Source organism: Coffea eugenioides, chromosome 1 (genome assembly GCF_003713205.1).
Source record: "Coffea eugenioides isolate CCC68of chromosome 1, Ceug_1.0, whole genome shotgun sequence".
In the NCBI taxonomy this organism is placed as follows: domain Eukaryota; kingdom Viridiplantae; phylum Streptophyta; class Magnoliopsida; order Gentianales; family Rubiaceae; genus Coffea; species Coffea eugenioides.
In genome coordinates this window covers 40,645,075-40,661,614 of record NC_040035.1, presented here as the reverse complement: position 1 = coordinate 40,661,614, position 16,540 = coordinate 40,645,075, and the positions used below count along the sequence as shown (strand labels likewise).

The window sequence follows — 16,540 nt, the reverse complement described above, 5'->3', positions numbered from 1 at the left end:
AATTTTAGGGTTTCTCAGATTTTTTATCTTTATAGACGTCAGTTATATTGCGATTGGATGATGCTTGGCAACAACTTCTTGCTTGGATATGATGAGGAAGTTCAGCGTCGGGAAATGTTTCAGTTTAGAAGACTAGACAAAATCCCGTAGAGATGGTTTGGCTCATTATTGCAAGTGTCTTTCAAGAAGTCCTTTGATCTATATACATGTGAGAATTCAAAGTTGAAAAATTTGTGTTAAACTTTATTATATCATTTGGTTGGAAAAATTACCAAAAAAATGAAAAACAAACATCAAGAAAATATGTCTTCATGGATTAAAAGATACGAAAAAAATAAGTTTCAAATTTTTGTTATCTTCAAGTTATCCCATTAAACATTACTAAGAAGTAAGACTCGTTGGAAAATATCTACCCCAATGGATCTAACTTCTTGTGTGATTTTAAGGAATAATTTTAACACACTCAACATCCTATGAAACTCAACAATTTAACATTCGACATCTTATAAGATTCGATAACAATTCCGACCACATAAATAGTTGAGAGATCGAAATAATTTCATTAAAAATGTTGGTTTTGCATAATATTAAGGGTTAATGACAAAAACTCCCCTTAAGTTTTGGTTAAAATTGCAATTTACTCTTTAACATTTATTTCTTCTCAGTTTACTCCCCATTTCAATCAAACTCGTCAAGACTTGTTGACCATTAAAGCATTCGAGTTGACATAAATGCTCTTTTATACGGTTTATAAGAAAAAGACTTCCACGAGATTCTTTCGATGTTCAAATTATAAGGTTTGATTTTTACTATAGACTAATTTTTTTAATTGTTAGATAAAATAAATTAGAACACTAATATTTTTTCTACCTAGAATCATCATCCATTTAATTACTTTAAGTGAGTAGGCCCTAAATTTTGAAAAAAAAAATGAAGAAGAAGAGAAATATGTATTGAATGGCAATCAAGGAAGAGAAAATATGTGATTTGCTATTAAATTTACCTTTTATCCACAATTCTTATTTATAATATAGAAGATATTTCCTTTCTTTTTTCGCAAATTTTAGGATCTATCCACTTAAAATAATTACACACATGATGATTCTAGGCAAAAAAAAATTGAATATTAATATTTCAATTTATTTTATCCAAAAAATTCAAATATTTTAATTTGAGAACCCAAAGAATCTTGTAGGGATTTTTCCTTATAAATTATGAAAAGGGCTTTTTTTATCGATTCAACTGTTTAAATAGTCAACTTGATGAGTTGGATTGAAATAAGAGGTAAAGTGAGAAAAAATAAACGTTAGGATGTAAACTGCAACTTTGACTAAACTTTAAGGCGAGTTTTTATCATTAACCCTAATGGTAATTCAAAATTGTTCCATCTTTATGAATTAGGATGTAATATCGAATATGTATCCTTTTCATTAAATTTTTTTTTGGGGTTAAACTTTTGATTAATATTCTGAAAATATTAATAATAATAAAAAAAAGCCAGGATTCCAGGTCAACTTCAGTATCCCACTAAGGCGGTAAAGCCCAAGCAGCTTAAGCAGCTCCTACTCGTCCCCCACCTCCATTAATCGCATTCCGCCCACCGCCGCCGCCGTCCACTGCCTCATTTAGTCTACTAACCTCTACTACCCATACAATACCTAATATAAAACGAGTTTGTGGTTTTGGCTCCTAAAATCGAAATATTTTGGACCCAAAAGTAAAAAAAAAAAAATTAATAAGGGGATAATTGAAAGCAAGAAATGGGGAAGGGGGAGAAAATGGGTTTAGGGAGAGCTCTGGTGAAACACCATAATCAGATGATCCAAGATAGTAAAGAGAAAGGGAGGTTTTACAGGGGCCAAAACAAGAAAGTTCTGGAATCCGTTACCGACGTTAGCGATATCGACGCCGTAATCGAGCAGGCTGACGAGGCTCACCGGTTCTTCTCCGATAACAATCCACCTGTCAACGTGCTCATCAATTTGTAAGCCCACTTTAATTTCCTTATATCGTCTTTTTTAATTTCTTTAAATTTGGGTTTGTATTTTTTGCAGTAATTTTAGCATTTTGAGGTTTTTTAAAATTTAATTGTGTTTTTACTGAGTTATTCTGTTGGGTATTGTGTAGTCTTATCAAAGAATGGTGCTTTTGTCTTTATTACTTTCTTAGAGCTGGCTGGAGTTAAATAATGGCATAGTTAAATTTTAAGCTGTAAAGTTGATTGAAAATGTGAAGCTGTGTACCTATGAATTAGTGCTTAAAGTGGTGGCCAAATCTAGATAGGATAAATCTGAATACGGAAGGATTGCAGCTTGCAAGACTGTTAGACATGCTGACAGGTTTTGTGCAAAATGTATTGCATGAATTGTACAAGTTAGTGGTGGGTTACTGATTCTTTCAAATGTAAGAGGAAAGCACGGCACTTTCAATCAATTTATGATCAAAATTTGATAATTAAGCTCTGGCATGGTTTTAGCACAAGATCCGTGCTGAATGTTATTTTCGGGAGCTTATCTTTAGTGCAAACGTGGCACACCCGAAATCATAATTCGTTCACTACAAATTTAGAATCCTTTTCTGAATTCAATAATCTGATTTTGAGATTTCCAAAATGCATGATAGGATAATGAAACTTGTCCGATAGAGTGGAAAATAATATTACTATAAAGTTATCATTGAATTTTTTTTAACATATAAATGTAGCTTAGTGGAGAAGATGAGGCATCAAGAATTTACTTTTACTAGTGATTGGGGAAGATTTTCCCTTTAGGTAAATATCAAGTGAGACTGCCCGATAAAGAGAGATGGACATCGAATGCATTATATGGAGAAGGGACTAACTTTTGTTTTTTTGTTGAATATTGCTTATCTACTATTCTGTATTGCTAGGAACATCGGTAGATAATCTGTTAATCAATGTGTCTATAGTGTCACCAATAACGATGGAATTTGGCAGAGGATGGATAAGTTTGATTAAAGGCATTGTTGTCTTTTAGCTGCTGATAAAGTCCTATTGCTAACCCTCATTAAAGCTTGGCAAGAAATCTGAACCTCTATAGAGGCACTTACTAATCATGCTTCATGAAGCACTTACTAACTTAAACATCAAGGTATTTTACCAGGAGAACACCTTGTGAATATCTTCTTGTTGTCAATTGACCAGTCCTTGGACGTTCTCAATTTATATGGCATTTCATTTCAATTTTGTTAGCTATAAAGTACTCTTTGCTCAGATGAAAATATCTGTTAAGAGGTGAAAGATCAACCCGTCAAGCAAAAGAACACTGAGATGACACTTTTGTGCTTCTGAGCAGTTCTGGACCTAGAAATAAGTTGATTAGATGTTCATGCAGTGTCGCCAGTAGGATAGCTCGGATGCTTAAGTTAGTACAGGCATGAGCTGTAGTAGTTTAGCATCAGAATTGCTAATCCAAAATAAAAAATTAAGAAATTAATCCTGATAAAAATTAGGATTACTTTACCTGGAGAAAATGAGGGTATTTATAGGGGTTGAGCTACTCTGAAAATGACAAGAAAGCCAATTTTCATACATGGATAGTCTTCTGTGATGTGCTTGCTTTATCAAGCATCCGCATATTCACCATCCGAGATATTCATGCTTAATATTTCTTTTAAGTTTAAGATCTCCCCCCCCCCCCTCTTTAAAATGAGTGCCTTAACATGTCTTTCACGTATGCAAGCTGCTAGCTTTTGACGGACCTTTGATCTTGGAGTTGTTGCTGCAATGATTTTTAGTCTTTAGCATGTGTCAGGGAAATTTCCATCAAATTTTTGTCATTTAATATATTTTTGAAGTGATCCATTAGTTATACTTGTTGAGGCTTGTGAACAAGTTGTCTAAACATGGTATGTGACTTATGCATGACCTTTATCTTTGCTTGATAAGATGTGATTGAGTTGCATTTGCTCATGATATGCATACTTTTACTCTATATCACTATATCTACTTGATTTATTGGCTGTTCAATGAATATGTTGCGACAGAGACTCTAGTTCCAGCACCAGTGAGATGACACCTGAAGAAAGACGGGAGCAACAGAAGAAAGAGGAGGCTTTGCATGCCAGCAGTCTTCGGGTTCCACGCAGGCATGTACTTTTTCTTTCCCTTGAACTGACTGTACATGGCTTATTGACATGAATATGTTGATCTTCGTTAGGCCACCATGGAATTCCAAAATGTCAGTGGAAGAGCTTGATGCTAATGAACGACAAGCATTTTTGGCTTGGCGCCGCAGCCTTGCCAGGTAAGGTTTTATCAAACATAATGGATAATTGCAAGGATAGATAACATATTAACTAGATTGACATATACTTCCAAGAATGTCTCATGTAATGACTTGATTAATATGATGCAAATTAATAGAGGGAGTTTAGTTTATGCATCCATTACATAGAGTACTTCCCAATTCTGTTAGTGCTTTTTGGCTTGTGAGTATAGTTGTCAGACCATATTATACTGAACAATTTTACCTATCTAGTGGCCAGAGAAGATTGTGAGATATTGTTGGACTGAGTCTTTCTCAGAATAGGGTAGATGAATGGATATCGTAACCGATTGGTTAGGCTGGTCCATGGCAGATATAGTGGACAATGGATTACATGTACAAATAGAAATTGGTATAGCAATAACTTCCTTGAAGTATAATAAGCCTTTGCCTTTCCTTAGTGTAGGCTTTTCAGAAATTTTTTCTACCAATCTATAATTAAGCAAGTTACCCTTTCATGTTTGTAATGATATAGACGCTTGGCAGTTTTATTATTAATTTCCAATTAGTTGATAATCTCACAGGTGGGTTGTTCTTCTTCATTTGAAACTTAAGATGTTATGCTAATAGACATTGAGTTAATGGATGTCGATAAGTAGGTAATGTTTGTAGCATCTTTGAAAACTCTGTAGAGTTGATTATATTATTTGTGTGCAGTCAAGTGTACGCTTAAGTGACCGTCTACATTTACTTGCAAATAACCTATTTATTTGGAATTGCCAGCTGATGGTTTGATAAGCATCATGGTTCAGATTTCGACTGTTTAGTGGTTTTAATATGACTCTGTTTGGATAAGTTGGAGTCATATTGAGTTGCTACTTTCATGTATGTGTGTATGTTTGGTTTGTGCAGGCTTGAGGAGAATGAGAAGCTTGTTCTGACTCCATTTGAGAAAAACCTTGATATATGGAGACAGCTTTGGAGGGTGGTTGAACGGAGTGACCTGGTGGGTTCACATTTATGATGTCTCATGTCTATTGACTACCTGCTGGTGAAAATTATCTGATAATTAGACCAACTTCGGGAACCATTATTTTATGTGACAGATTTAGATAATAATTATTTTATTAGGCAATACTCCTCCGAGTAAAATCATGTGTGATTGACTGTTGGAAAATAAATTAAGGTTGTATATATGATATTTGCTGATAACTCATGTCTTTTGATGATCATCATGAATTTTGGTGCATGTGCATTAGTTGAAGGAGCAAGTAAGCAATAAAATGCCAAACCTTAGGGTTCAAAATGCCTTATGAGCTTTTTCTAAGATCTCATAAAACTTAGCATGTCTGTTATCGTCAGAAAATTAAACGATAGGCAATCAGTGCTTTCATACTCTTTTATGTGATAATGATGGTAAAATTATGTGGTTCATGTCAGAAAAAGTTTCTGCTAATTGCGCTGCTACAACTGATTAAGCAAGAAACTGATGCTTTTCAGGCAATAGAATATCCAATTTCCTAGTGGGGTAGTTCTTTTCGCATAAAGTTATTGATGGATGCCACATTGGTGGCAGCATGGGTTGTAGCTTCTTCAGTATCAGTGATACGCTGGAGGCCAAATTTTAGATCATTTTTTGTTGATGGTTATATGAAGGATTTCTTTCCCACATCTTCTTCCCTTTCAATGATATCTGAATGCTAAAACAGACATCGTCCAGTTATATATGTGTCTCTGTGTTGTATGTCTTGCATGTGAATGTGTCTGTACTTTCTTTTTTCCTGCAACTTTCCTAGAGGTATTTCGGCAGGGTGGGTTCTTCATAGTCGTTGCTGCATCAATGTTTTGCTGACATGAATATGTGGCTACCATAGCGGAAAAATGTTCTTAACCCTCTGAGGGAACATAACTCTCATTATTTTCATTTTCTGTGAATGGATATGTTTTAAATTTTAAGCCGGGTGTTGGATAATCTGAGCTTCATAGGAGCTGATGTCACTCTCTTTCTGCTTCTCTTTCTTCCTCAGCTTGTTATGGTAGTTGATGCACGAGACCCACTCTTCTATCGGTGCCCTGATTTGGAGGTAAATATCTATGGATTTCAAATCTTTCTTGTTGGGATGACTGAGTACAATGCAATATTGCACCATGTTCCAGTGTCCTTTTTATTTAGGATTTAGGAAATACAGTACATCAAAGACTTCATTTCTGCCTCTGATTGCGTGCAAATTTTAAACTCATTTTGGCCATTTTTGGATAACTGGATTCATCTTCCCCCACCTCTTTGCTAACTGCATTATTTGAATTTTGTGCCATGAATGCTTGTGGAAAAAAACTTCAGAAAACAATAAAAGATTTGTGCTGTCCTGAATTAAACATGATTCCGCGTATCTGTATTCAATCTTACTGGCTAGACTTCAAACACTTTGTCAAATACAGGCATATGCACAAGAAGTTGATCAGCACAAAAGGACATTGCTTCTTGTCAACAAGGCAGATCTTTTACCTCTTTCTGTCAGGTAAGCAACGAATCGACTTTCTGCTGTCACCCGTTTGAGTTTCACTTTTTCTTGTATAATATATTAACTTCTAAGTTCGCATTATTGACAGAGAGAAGTGGGCAACATACTTCCGCCTTCATGGGATTCTCTTTATATTCTGGTCAGCTAAGGCTGCTTATGCAGCTTTGGAGGGGAAGAAGATCAGTAGCTCCTCTAGAATGCAAAATGAGCAGCTAGAATCCGTTGATTCTGAGACAAAGATATATGGTAGGGAGGAACTACTGGCCCGTTTACAGTCTGAAGCTGAAGAAATTGTTTCCATGAGAAATGGATCGGCACCAAATAACAGTAGCCCACCTTATGATTATTCTTCTGAAGAGAATTTATTTGAAAATACTGTATCTAAGAGTGTAATTGTGGGATTTGTGGGTTATCCAAATGTGGGAAAGAGTTCAACAATAAATGCTTTGGTAGGGGAGAAGCGGACAGGTGTAACCTCAACTCCTGGGAAGACAAAGCATTTCCAAACATTGATCATATCTGAGAAGCTTACACTATGTGATTGCCCTGGTTTAGTCTTCCCATCCTTTACAAGCTCAAGATACGAGATGATTGCTTCAGGTGTTTTGCCTATTGATCGGATGACTGAGCATAGGGAAGCTGTACAGGTTGTGGCAAATCGAGTACCTAGACAAATGATTGAGGATGTCTACAATATCTCCTTGCCCAAACCCAAGTCTTATGAACTACAAACTCGACCCCCCCTGGCCTCTGAGCTTTTAAGAGCATATTGCGCATCTCGGGGGTATGTTGCTGCAAGTGGGCTGCCAGATGAAACAAGAGCTGCTCGCCAAATTTTGAAGGATTACATTGATGGCAAGCTGCCTCATTATGAGCTGCCCCCAGGAATGGCCGATGAGGAAACTGCCATGAAAGATACAGTCGGAATCTGCCTATCCGACACATATGAATCAGATTCTTCTGATGCTGAAAATCCTTCAGTTAGTGAACATGAAGGTGGCCCCAGTTTAGAGCATGTGCTGAATGATCTGAATTCATTTGACATAGCAAACGGACTTTCTTCAGTTCAGGGACAGGTTAGGAAGAAGAAACCCTCAACTGCACCCCATAAGCAACACAAGAAACCTCAAAGAAAGAAAGATCGCACATGGAGGGTCAAAGATGATGAAGGAGATGGAATGCCGGTGGCCAGGGTTTTCCAGAAGCCTGTGAATACAGGCCCTCTAATGCCTTAATTGGCTCATCTTGAGAGTTGATATTGGCAAAAGTTTTCATCCTGATTGGTAGTGCCAGGTGCTGGCCGTTGGTTCCAGTCCTCCAGCAGCTGGCCGTAGCTCATGTGAGATACATATGGAGTGGACTGCGGGCTTAGAGAATGTCTTAATGAGAAACTAGCCAGCTGATTCGGGGATATATTTTGGACTAAATGGCCATGACATTTGTCAAACTGGGTAAAGAATGTCTAGGTTGTGTGTAACTTAATAGGTAGTATTTGATATGACGAATTGACTATAGAGTTGTAAAAGTCATAAATTTTATCTTTCAGTTCCAAGAAAATGAAATTTTGGTATATCTTCCTTTTGAAACTAAACAAACACTTGTAAAATTGAAGAAACAATTAACTCTCCAGCATAATGTAAATGGATATTCTGCTGGGAAGGTGTGCTTTTTGAGTGTGTGTATAAAATTTTACTATAATTTTAATATAAAATTAGTAGAAAAATTTTGGTATATTTGAGAGTTGGGAAAATAATTTTTCTTTTTCTTTTTCCTCCCTCCCTCTCCCCTCCTTCCTCCCTCCCCATTGGCACCACCCAACTCTCTCTACAAGCATCAGTTTCTTTTTTTTCCTGTCCTCTCTCTCTCCTCCTCCCTTCCTCCCTCCCTCCCTCTTCCTTTTCCCCCTCTCGGAACCCTCCCCCTTTCTCTCCCCTATTGGTTGCGCAACTTTTTTGCATATTAAAAAGTTTTATTTTAATTTCTACTACATTCACATTGCTAGAAAATTAATATTCATAATAAAGAAAATATATTTTTGCATATTTGGTAATTAGTTGAGTACAAAGATATAGTTTAAGGTTTCTAATCATATAAAAATCCAATGATTAATGAAAAGAATATTTATCAATCTTTTTCGTATACCTTGCATATTTAATAAATAGTAGTATTATGTTAAAATAAATGTATGTATAGAAGTTTTCAAAAAGTTATATGGTACTTGAACACTTGAAAACATTGGGTGTGTTTAGATAGGAGATTATTTGAAAATACTTTAATATTTTTTGTGATGTGATATATATGTGATGAAAACATGGTTGAAAATGTGTTTATGATTCAAATAAAATATTATTTGAGAAAAAATTTTGTACCCAAACAAATGATTAATTTTCCAACATAAATATTCATGAATACATAAGAATGTTGTTTTATCTTTTTTTGAATTATTCATACTTGTATAAATTCACAACTAATACTAATAAAAGAACCAGGCTAATGCGCGGGTCAAAATACTAGTTAATAAATTGTTAGGATAGTATATTATTTTTGTCAAAATTTATTTGCTTGCATTATCAACAAATTTTTCAACCATCTTTTTATTTGACATACATCACATGAAAAAGAGTTATAGTGTTTTTTTTTTGAAAAAATTATCCCAAATAATCCACATCAAAACACACTTTTTATTGTTTGTAGTTTTTTATTTTGTCTCTACAATGTTCTAGCACTTCCAAACACAGCCTAAAGTCGAAGCACTACAAAGTACACACTCAAAACCTTCATACAGCGCCATTACTCAAAACCCCCGTGCCCTCTTTCCCTCTCTCCTCTGCTGCAGCGGCCGCAAACCACCACTTCAGCCATCTCCACCGTCTTTAACCGTCGTTCAAGAAAAAGGAAGCAGGTTGAGCTCTTTTCCACCAATCAACAACGATCCATTTCGAAATCTAGGGTAAATTCTTACATCCCTCACTAATATGTTGGAAGTATTACGTTTTTAATTTGAGCTCGTATTTTTGTGTAAAAATTTTCAATTTTCTTCCATTAAGTACTCGCACTTTGTGGTGGAATTAGACTGCTTTTAGACCTAATAGTTTCCAGATTGGTAATTTTTTTGGTAATGGGGAGTGGTATAGCGATGGTATAAGGTAGGGCTGTGCAATTTGGGTTTGTTTAGGAGGTAGAAAAATGGAGTCATTGATTAAATATTAGTTTTTTTAACCTGATTTCTACATTTAGATTTAATGATGAGATGAGCATTGAACAGTTCGGTGAGTAGAGGCATTGCACTGTTTGCCAACTAAGAAAGGGTATAAAATGAATGACTAATAAACACATTTTTTTCGCTTAATTAAGTTAGTGTGATTCTTTTTGCTCCGTTGGTTTCAAAAGTAATGCTTGTTTTTCTGCTGTTTTGAATAATTTTTTATTCATTTTGAGTCGCTTTAAAAGGTCATGGGCTGAGGGCACGTTGTTCATGAAAAAAATAATGAAGATGAGGAAGTTAGATTCTTGTATTTTGAAGGAATTACTTGGATAAAATATCAAGCAGTTAATTATGGTTTCCTTTGGCTTACATTGAAGAAAGCATGGTTTTTTCTTGTTTCAGATCATTATTATCTTTGAGCACTTGTGGTTCAGTTTTTTCTCTGCCAAGTTCCTTCACAATGGCGGTATGTTAATAATTTTGTGGCCTTCAATTGCTTTTTCTTTATCACAATAATATGTTGTACAAATTTTGCATACATTTATTCTTTTTTCCTTTGAGTATTGTAGGTTGAGAGACTTTTTAAAGATGAAGCCACCGAAGAAAAGGGAGAAAGGGCTAGAATGGTAAGTTAGTATTACTACAAGTTAATGATAGTTCCATTTAGTAACATGTAATTTGTACACTGCTGAAGAGTATTAGAGACTAGTGTGGATCTGGATCTACCGAAACTATGAGTTATGCAATTGTTTAAATGCAGCTTTTTTCCCTCCTAACAAGGATTAGCATTTGGTATGTACCAGGCTTCTTTTGTTGGAGCTATGGCAATAGCTGACTTGGTGAAGACAACCTTGGGACCTAAAGGAATGGTACAGTGCAACTCATCTTCGTATAGTGGACAGTTTGAGTACATGCAATGTTTGCATTTCCTTAGTTAATTTATATTTCTGCTTTGCAGGATAAGATTTTACAATCAACAGGCAGAGGAAGAAGTGTAACAGTTACAAATGATGGTGCCACCATCTTGAAGTCCCTCCATATTGACAACCCAGCTGCAAAAGTCCTTGTTGGTATCCTTTTTGTTTGTTTCTTAGACTCTTCTCAGTCTTACCATGTTCCTAGTTCCACAAGGTTCTTCCCTTCTACTGCTGTTTAGTGTGGAGTTTTATATGCATTGATGAATATGCTCTTGAGGATGTGTGATCTTTTTGGAGTATTAATTGTTAACAATATTATTAAATAGTTATGCCGAAGAATTGATTAAACAATGGCATGTGGTGTTGTTCCTTTAATTCCATCATATAGACATCTCAAAAGTTCAGGATGATGAAGTAGGTGATGGGACAACTTCAGTTGTTGTTTTGGCTGGGGAGCTTCTACGGGAGGCAGAAAAGCTGGTGAATGCTAAAATTCATCCAATGACAATCATCTCAGGTCGGTTTTAATTTATCTTTTTCCCTATACTTATTAATATCTTAACACTACTTGAAACAATTGGAAGTCTGCATTTAGCACACCAGAAGTTCAGAAAATGTTGATTGAAATTCCACTATTTTTGTTGCTTTCCTTACATCTTATAGTTTATGTAGGTGATCTTAGGTACCTTTGCAATTCTTTGCACTGTTTGTGAGACATTCAATGGTTAGAACTCTATGATATATGTTGTCTAAGTTGGACTTTCTTTATGATGGCCTAGACAATGGCTACTGTTGCTCATTGTAATAGTGGACTCTTCATTTGTTCTGTTGATCATGCAGTCCTGTCTCTTATTTGAACTACAATCCTACACTGATGTTGACAAAGCTCTTTATATTATGCTGATAACAGTTCTAATGATGATTAGATTCTTATTGGGATCTTCTATTGTTGCATCTGTTGGCTTAATTTCATGCAAGTCTATTGGTTCTTCTAGTTTATAGCATAGCTGAAAGTTTAAGTGTCCAATTGAATTTTGCACATGTGCTTATGATGTCCTATTTTGTTCTCTGTTTTTGTCCATGGATTAACAGCATTATGTTACCTATGTCACCTCACTTAAGGTAATTTAGTTACCTATGTATGCTCAGTTTTCATCTTAATTTGGTTTACTGCTTTCGATAGGCTATCGTGTGGCAGCTGAATGTGCTCGGAATGCATTGTTGGAGAAGGTTGTTGACAATAAACAAGATGCAGGTATCACTGTTACTTCTTGGGATTTAATTGGATATAGTTGCTGTGTATGATATTTGAGTGATTATACAACCTTTTGACCTATTCCATTACTTGATTTTCCCCTTATTACTTCAAACTTAAGTTGGTTCTCCTTCATTTACTTATTGATGCATTTGCTGGCATGAGAGGGGTTCATATTTACATAGATGCTTCAACTACTGCTGATTGGTTGTTCTTAATATGCATTAGCAATTTTAACTCTTTTTTTCATTGGACTGTGCAGAGAAATTCAAATCAGATTTAATGAAGATTGCAATGACTACTTTGAGTTCAAAAATTTTGTCTCAGGACAAGGAACATTTTGCAAAACTAGCTGTTGATGCTGTCATGAGGCTAAAGGTAAATGTACCTTTGGTGGGTTGGAGTTTTGGTTTTTTGTCACTCTTTTATGCTTTTTCTGACAAATTCTGAATGACAGGGCAGTACAAATCTGGAGGCTATTCAAATTATAAAAAAACCTGGAGGTTCACTGAAGGATTCATTTTTAGATGAGGGGTAGGCTATTCAATTTTATCCTATTTGCTACTTTTTAAGCCTTTTTCTTGTTTGTTTGTTTGCTTGCTTGCTTGTTTACTATTCCTCTTTACCTTTTTCCTGACGGTTGGGAAAGTGGTGAGTGGGGTTATGTTCTTGACTTTTTGTTGAGCTGTGAGGACACCCTGCCAAGATTTGGATCTTATTGCCGCTTGGACTAATATCCTGGATTTTTTCTGCTTAAAAGATGCATACATAGATGGTGACTATGGAAGAGAAATATTGTTGTTTGCATGACTGCGGAAGAGAAATTTTGTTATTTGCATTTAACCTTCTATAAGAAAATTCCTTAAATGCTACCTTATGCATGTACTCTACTTTTAAAACATCATTTGTAGTTTTGTATAGGGGCAGAGGTCTATTCTATTGTATGTTATTGGTGTCTAATACGGTTATTTCCTATATCTTTGAATAAAAGATTGATTTGCTTTGTCAGTGGTTTTCATGTTCTTTTGTGCACAAGCTACACCAAGCTTTTCAATTTTTTGTTTCCAAATGCTAAATTTAGAGATTTGCATTCACCTTTGCCTGTCTTGCTGCTAAATTTTTGAAGATCTGAAAACCTCTTTCTGGACTCTTTTTATTGTGTACTGCATCTTGTGTTGCAGATTTATTTTGGACAAGAAAATTGGTATTGGTCAACCAAAGAGAATTGAGAATGCAAAGATTTTAGTGGCTAATACTGCAATGGACACAGACAAAGTGAAAATCTATGGGGCACGTGTGCGTGTTGATTCAATGTCTAAAGTTGCAGAGATTGAAGGGGCCGAAAAGGAGAAGATGAGAGAGAAGGTGCAGAAGATTATTGCTCATGGGATAAACTGTTTTGTTAACCGTCAGTTGATCTACAATTTTCCAGAGGAATTGTTTGCTGATGCTGGAGTACTTGCAATAGAGCATGCTGATTTTGATGGTATTGAGCGACTTGCACTCGTTACTGGTGGGGAGATTGCTTCAACCTTTGACAATCCTGAGTCTGTTAAGCTTGGACAGTGTAAACTTATTGAGGAAATTATGATTGGTGAGGACAAATTGATCCACTTTTCTGGTTGTGAAATGGGTCAGGCCTGTACAATTGTACTTAGGGGTGCAAGGTACTTTTCTTGACCAATTTACGCTGTTATCCTGCTAACTATCATCATATGCTGTGCTATAGGTGATGTTGTCTTGTTGCCGTAGTCTGCAAGTAGACCTTTTTTTTCGCAAAATATTTGGGCAAAATATATAAATACTGGCCCCAGGACTAGTTCGGTTTAGCCAACTTCCAAAACCATTGACTAGCTCAAGGGTTGAGGCCATGTCAATTCCCATGCCCTATATCTTTCTAGTGCATGCTTTGTCATAGTTGTCAATTTTATTGATGGAGATAGTTTACCAGTTCTTGAAAGATCTCTTTCTTACAATTTTTGTCTCAGGTGCATAATTTTCCCTCTAGTTCTTGTGGATGTTCTCTTTTTTCTAGTCTTCTCTTGTATCTTGCATCATCTACTTGAGTTTATTAGCACCGTCTTTGGGCCAGTCAGCTTACAGATTCAACGTGCCATCTGATGTCCAACTGGCACTTTTGTTTAATCTTCATTGACAAGTTGTTTGAAAAAAGTGAATTAAGCATGTATTTACTAGTTCAAATCAAAAGCCTGCAGATTCCAGCACAGAACTGCGAATTATGCAGGTTTACTGCAATAGATGTTTAACTTCCAAAGTGGAATTTTCTGTATTGATCTTTACAGTAGTATATATGGCAGGCAGTGTCTTGGGACCAGTTTAGGGAAATAATGATGGATGTGTTTTGGATTCCTCTTTGGTATTTGCTTGCATAGACTACAAGCACGTTTATGTTGACCAAACCTGCATCCTCTTTTGATTGTTTAGCATTTGTCTGTGGTGTGATATGGTGCTTTGCTATTATAATAGTGATTTTGTCAGCTATTGCGGATCTGGAGCAATCTTTACTCATCTGTCTATCTTTGTTGATATCTTCCTGATTCTTGTGGCAGTTCTCATGTACTGGATGAAGCTGAAAGATCCCTACACGATGCCTTGTGTGTTTTATCTCAGACTGTAAACGACAGTAGAGTGTTGTTTGGAGGTGGATGGCCAGAGATGGTGATGGCAAAAGCAGTGGATGAACTAGCTAGGAAGACCCCTGGGAAAAAGTCTCATGCCATTGAAGCTTTCTCACGAGCATTATTGGCCATTCCAACTATTATTGCTGATAATGCAGGTCTGGACAGTGCTGAATTGGTTTCCCAACTCCGTGCAGAACATCACGAGGAAGGAAGCGCTGCAGGGATTGATGTCATATCTGGATCTGTAAGTGAAATAGTGGACAACTAGGCTATGGTTTGTTCATTGGAGATCTGATTGCCATTTGAACCATTGATGATGTGAATTAAAGCTTTGTCGATAATTATTCCTATAGATTGAAATTATGTAACTCGCACCAATTTCAAGTGTCAGTTTATGCCAAATAAATGTATTTTGTGATCTTGACAGGTAGGAGATATGGCAGAGCTTGGAATCTCTGAAGCATTTAAAGTTAAGCAAGCTGTGTTACTCTCTGCAACTGAGGCTGCTGAGATGATTTTAAGAGTTGATGAAATCATTACTTGTGCCCCACGCAGGAGGGAAGATAGAATGTGAAAAAAAACCTGTTAACTAGACCTGATCAAGGGAATCTGCTTTAGTACGTTTTCTCACAGAAGTACTTGTGTCAATGGCGCTGCTGTTATGGCATTTGTTTGAGTTGCTAAACTTTTGAGGTTTTCAGTGGTTTCACTGATTACAAGTTAAAAACCATGCCCTAAACATGTTTTGCTTTATTTTAGGAGACATTTTTGTTTCAAATGTTGTATTGGCATTACTGGCATGACATGAAAAGGTTGACAATTTTCTGCGTTTAGGCTTTTCTGGTCGTACTTGTAGCTGCCCTTTTTCCTTGCCAAGAAAGAAAGGAAGAGAAAAAAGTGTTTTAGGTATTGCTGTATCTTTCTGATTTCTCTGATTTATGAGAGCATTTCTTTGGTATATTATTAGGTTACAGTCTGCATATCTTCCCAGTTTAAAGATCTATTTAACCAAATTACAGGAGTTATGAGAAGTTGACAAGCAGAACCAAACACAGTAAATATGTTTTCACAGAAATAAATAGGTAGGCGATCCAAAAAAACATAAAGGGTGAGGGTGAGGGTGATGGTGAAGGATAAACTAGTGGTAGGATCAAGTTTGCTTGTCGGCAAAATTCAGAGTATGATAGCAGATGCATGAGGCAGCAGGAACGAAAATCATGAAAATGCATTTTAGATGTTTGATGGATAAAAATATGTAGAAATATTACTGTGAACCAAGTTATTCCCCATTCAACCGAAATGGAGGTAGGAAATGATTAGGGTGGATACCAAGGGACCTCAAGAACAATTAGCAGAGTTATAAAACGTAGGGATTGATGTTCTAAATATGTTCGGAGTAGTATTACTTTTATTTTCTAGATTACAGCTATAGCTGGCAATTATGCCCAAAATCTAACAACCCACTCAACCCACCCACTAATTTGAGAGGTTGGGTTGGGTAATTTGGGTGTTGGGTAATAAAAATCTAAATATATTTTGGGTGGTTTGGACATTTGTGTTGGGCACCCATTACCCAACTTAAATTTAAAAAAAAAAAAGAAATTAAATTCAAGTAATACAACTCTGGTTTCCTTCTAGCAACTTCAACTAGCCCAAAACTTCTTGCCTTGTTTGGCAGCAAATAATATCAAAACAGCTCTTGGTATAATCCCCTTATCACATATCGATATCAATCAAGAACCATGGATTCACTAAAAACAGTTCCTGATGTAA

The 16,540-nt window shown here is 36.0% G+C and overlaps 2 protein-coding genes across 2 annotated transcripts; both read left to right on the top strand.

The window, feature by feature from the left end:
• Positions 1-1,541: 1,541 nt before the first annotated feature.
• LOC113749316 (GTPase LSG1-2) lies at positions 1,542-8,318 on the top strand. Its single transcript, XM_027293007.1, has 7 exons — positions 1,542-1,984; positions 4,006-4,107; positions 4,179-4,265; positions 5,139-5,232; positions 6,254-6,310; positions 6,666-6,745; positions 6,837-8,318. The coding sequence occupies exons 1-7, from the start codon at positions 1,761-1,763 to the stop codon at positions 7,981-7,983; spliced, it is 1,791 nt and encodes a 596-aa protein (XP_027148808.1). The 5' UTR covers positions 1,542-1,760; the 3' UTR covers positions 7,984-8,318.
• Positions 8,319-9,493: 1,175 nt separating this feature from the next.
• On the top strand, positions 9,494-15,730 carry LOC113760511 (T-complex protein 1 subunit beta). The gene is made up of 12 exons (XM_027303123.1): positions 9,494-9,698; positions 10,356-10,419; positions 10,523-10,579; positions 10,757-10,822; positions 10,912-11,023; positions 11,259-11,387; positions 12,054-12,125; positions 12,388-12,503; positions 12,583-12,659; positions 13,307-13,792; positions 14,696-15,011; positions 15,195-15,730. Exons 2-12 carry the CDS (start codon positions 10,414-10,416, stop codon positions 15,339-15,341), a joined length of 1,584 nt encoding a protein of 527 aa, XP_027158924.1. The 5' UTR covers positions 9,494-9,698; positions 10,356-10,413; the 3' UTR covers positions 15,342-15,730.
• The last annotated feature ends 810 nt before the right edge of the window (positions 15,731-16,540 follow it).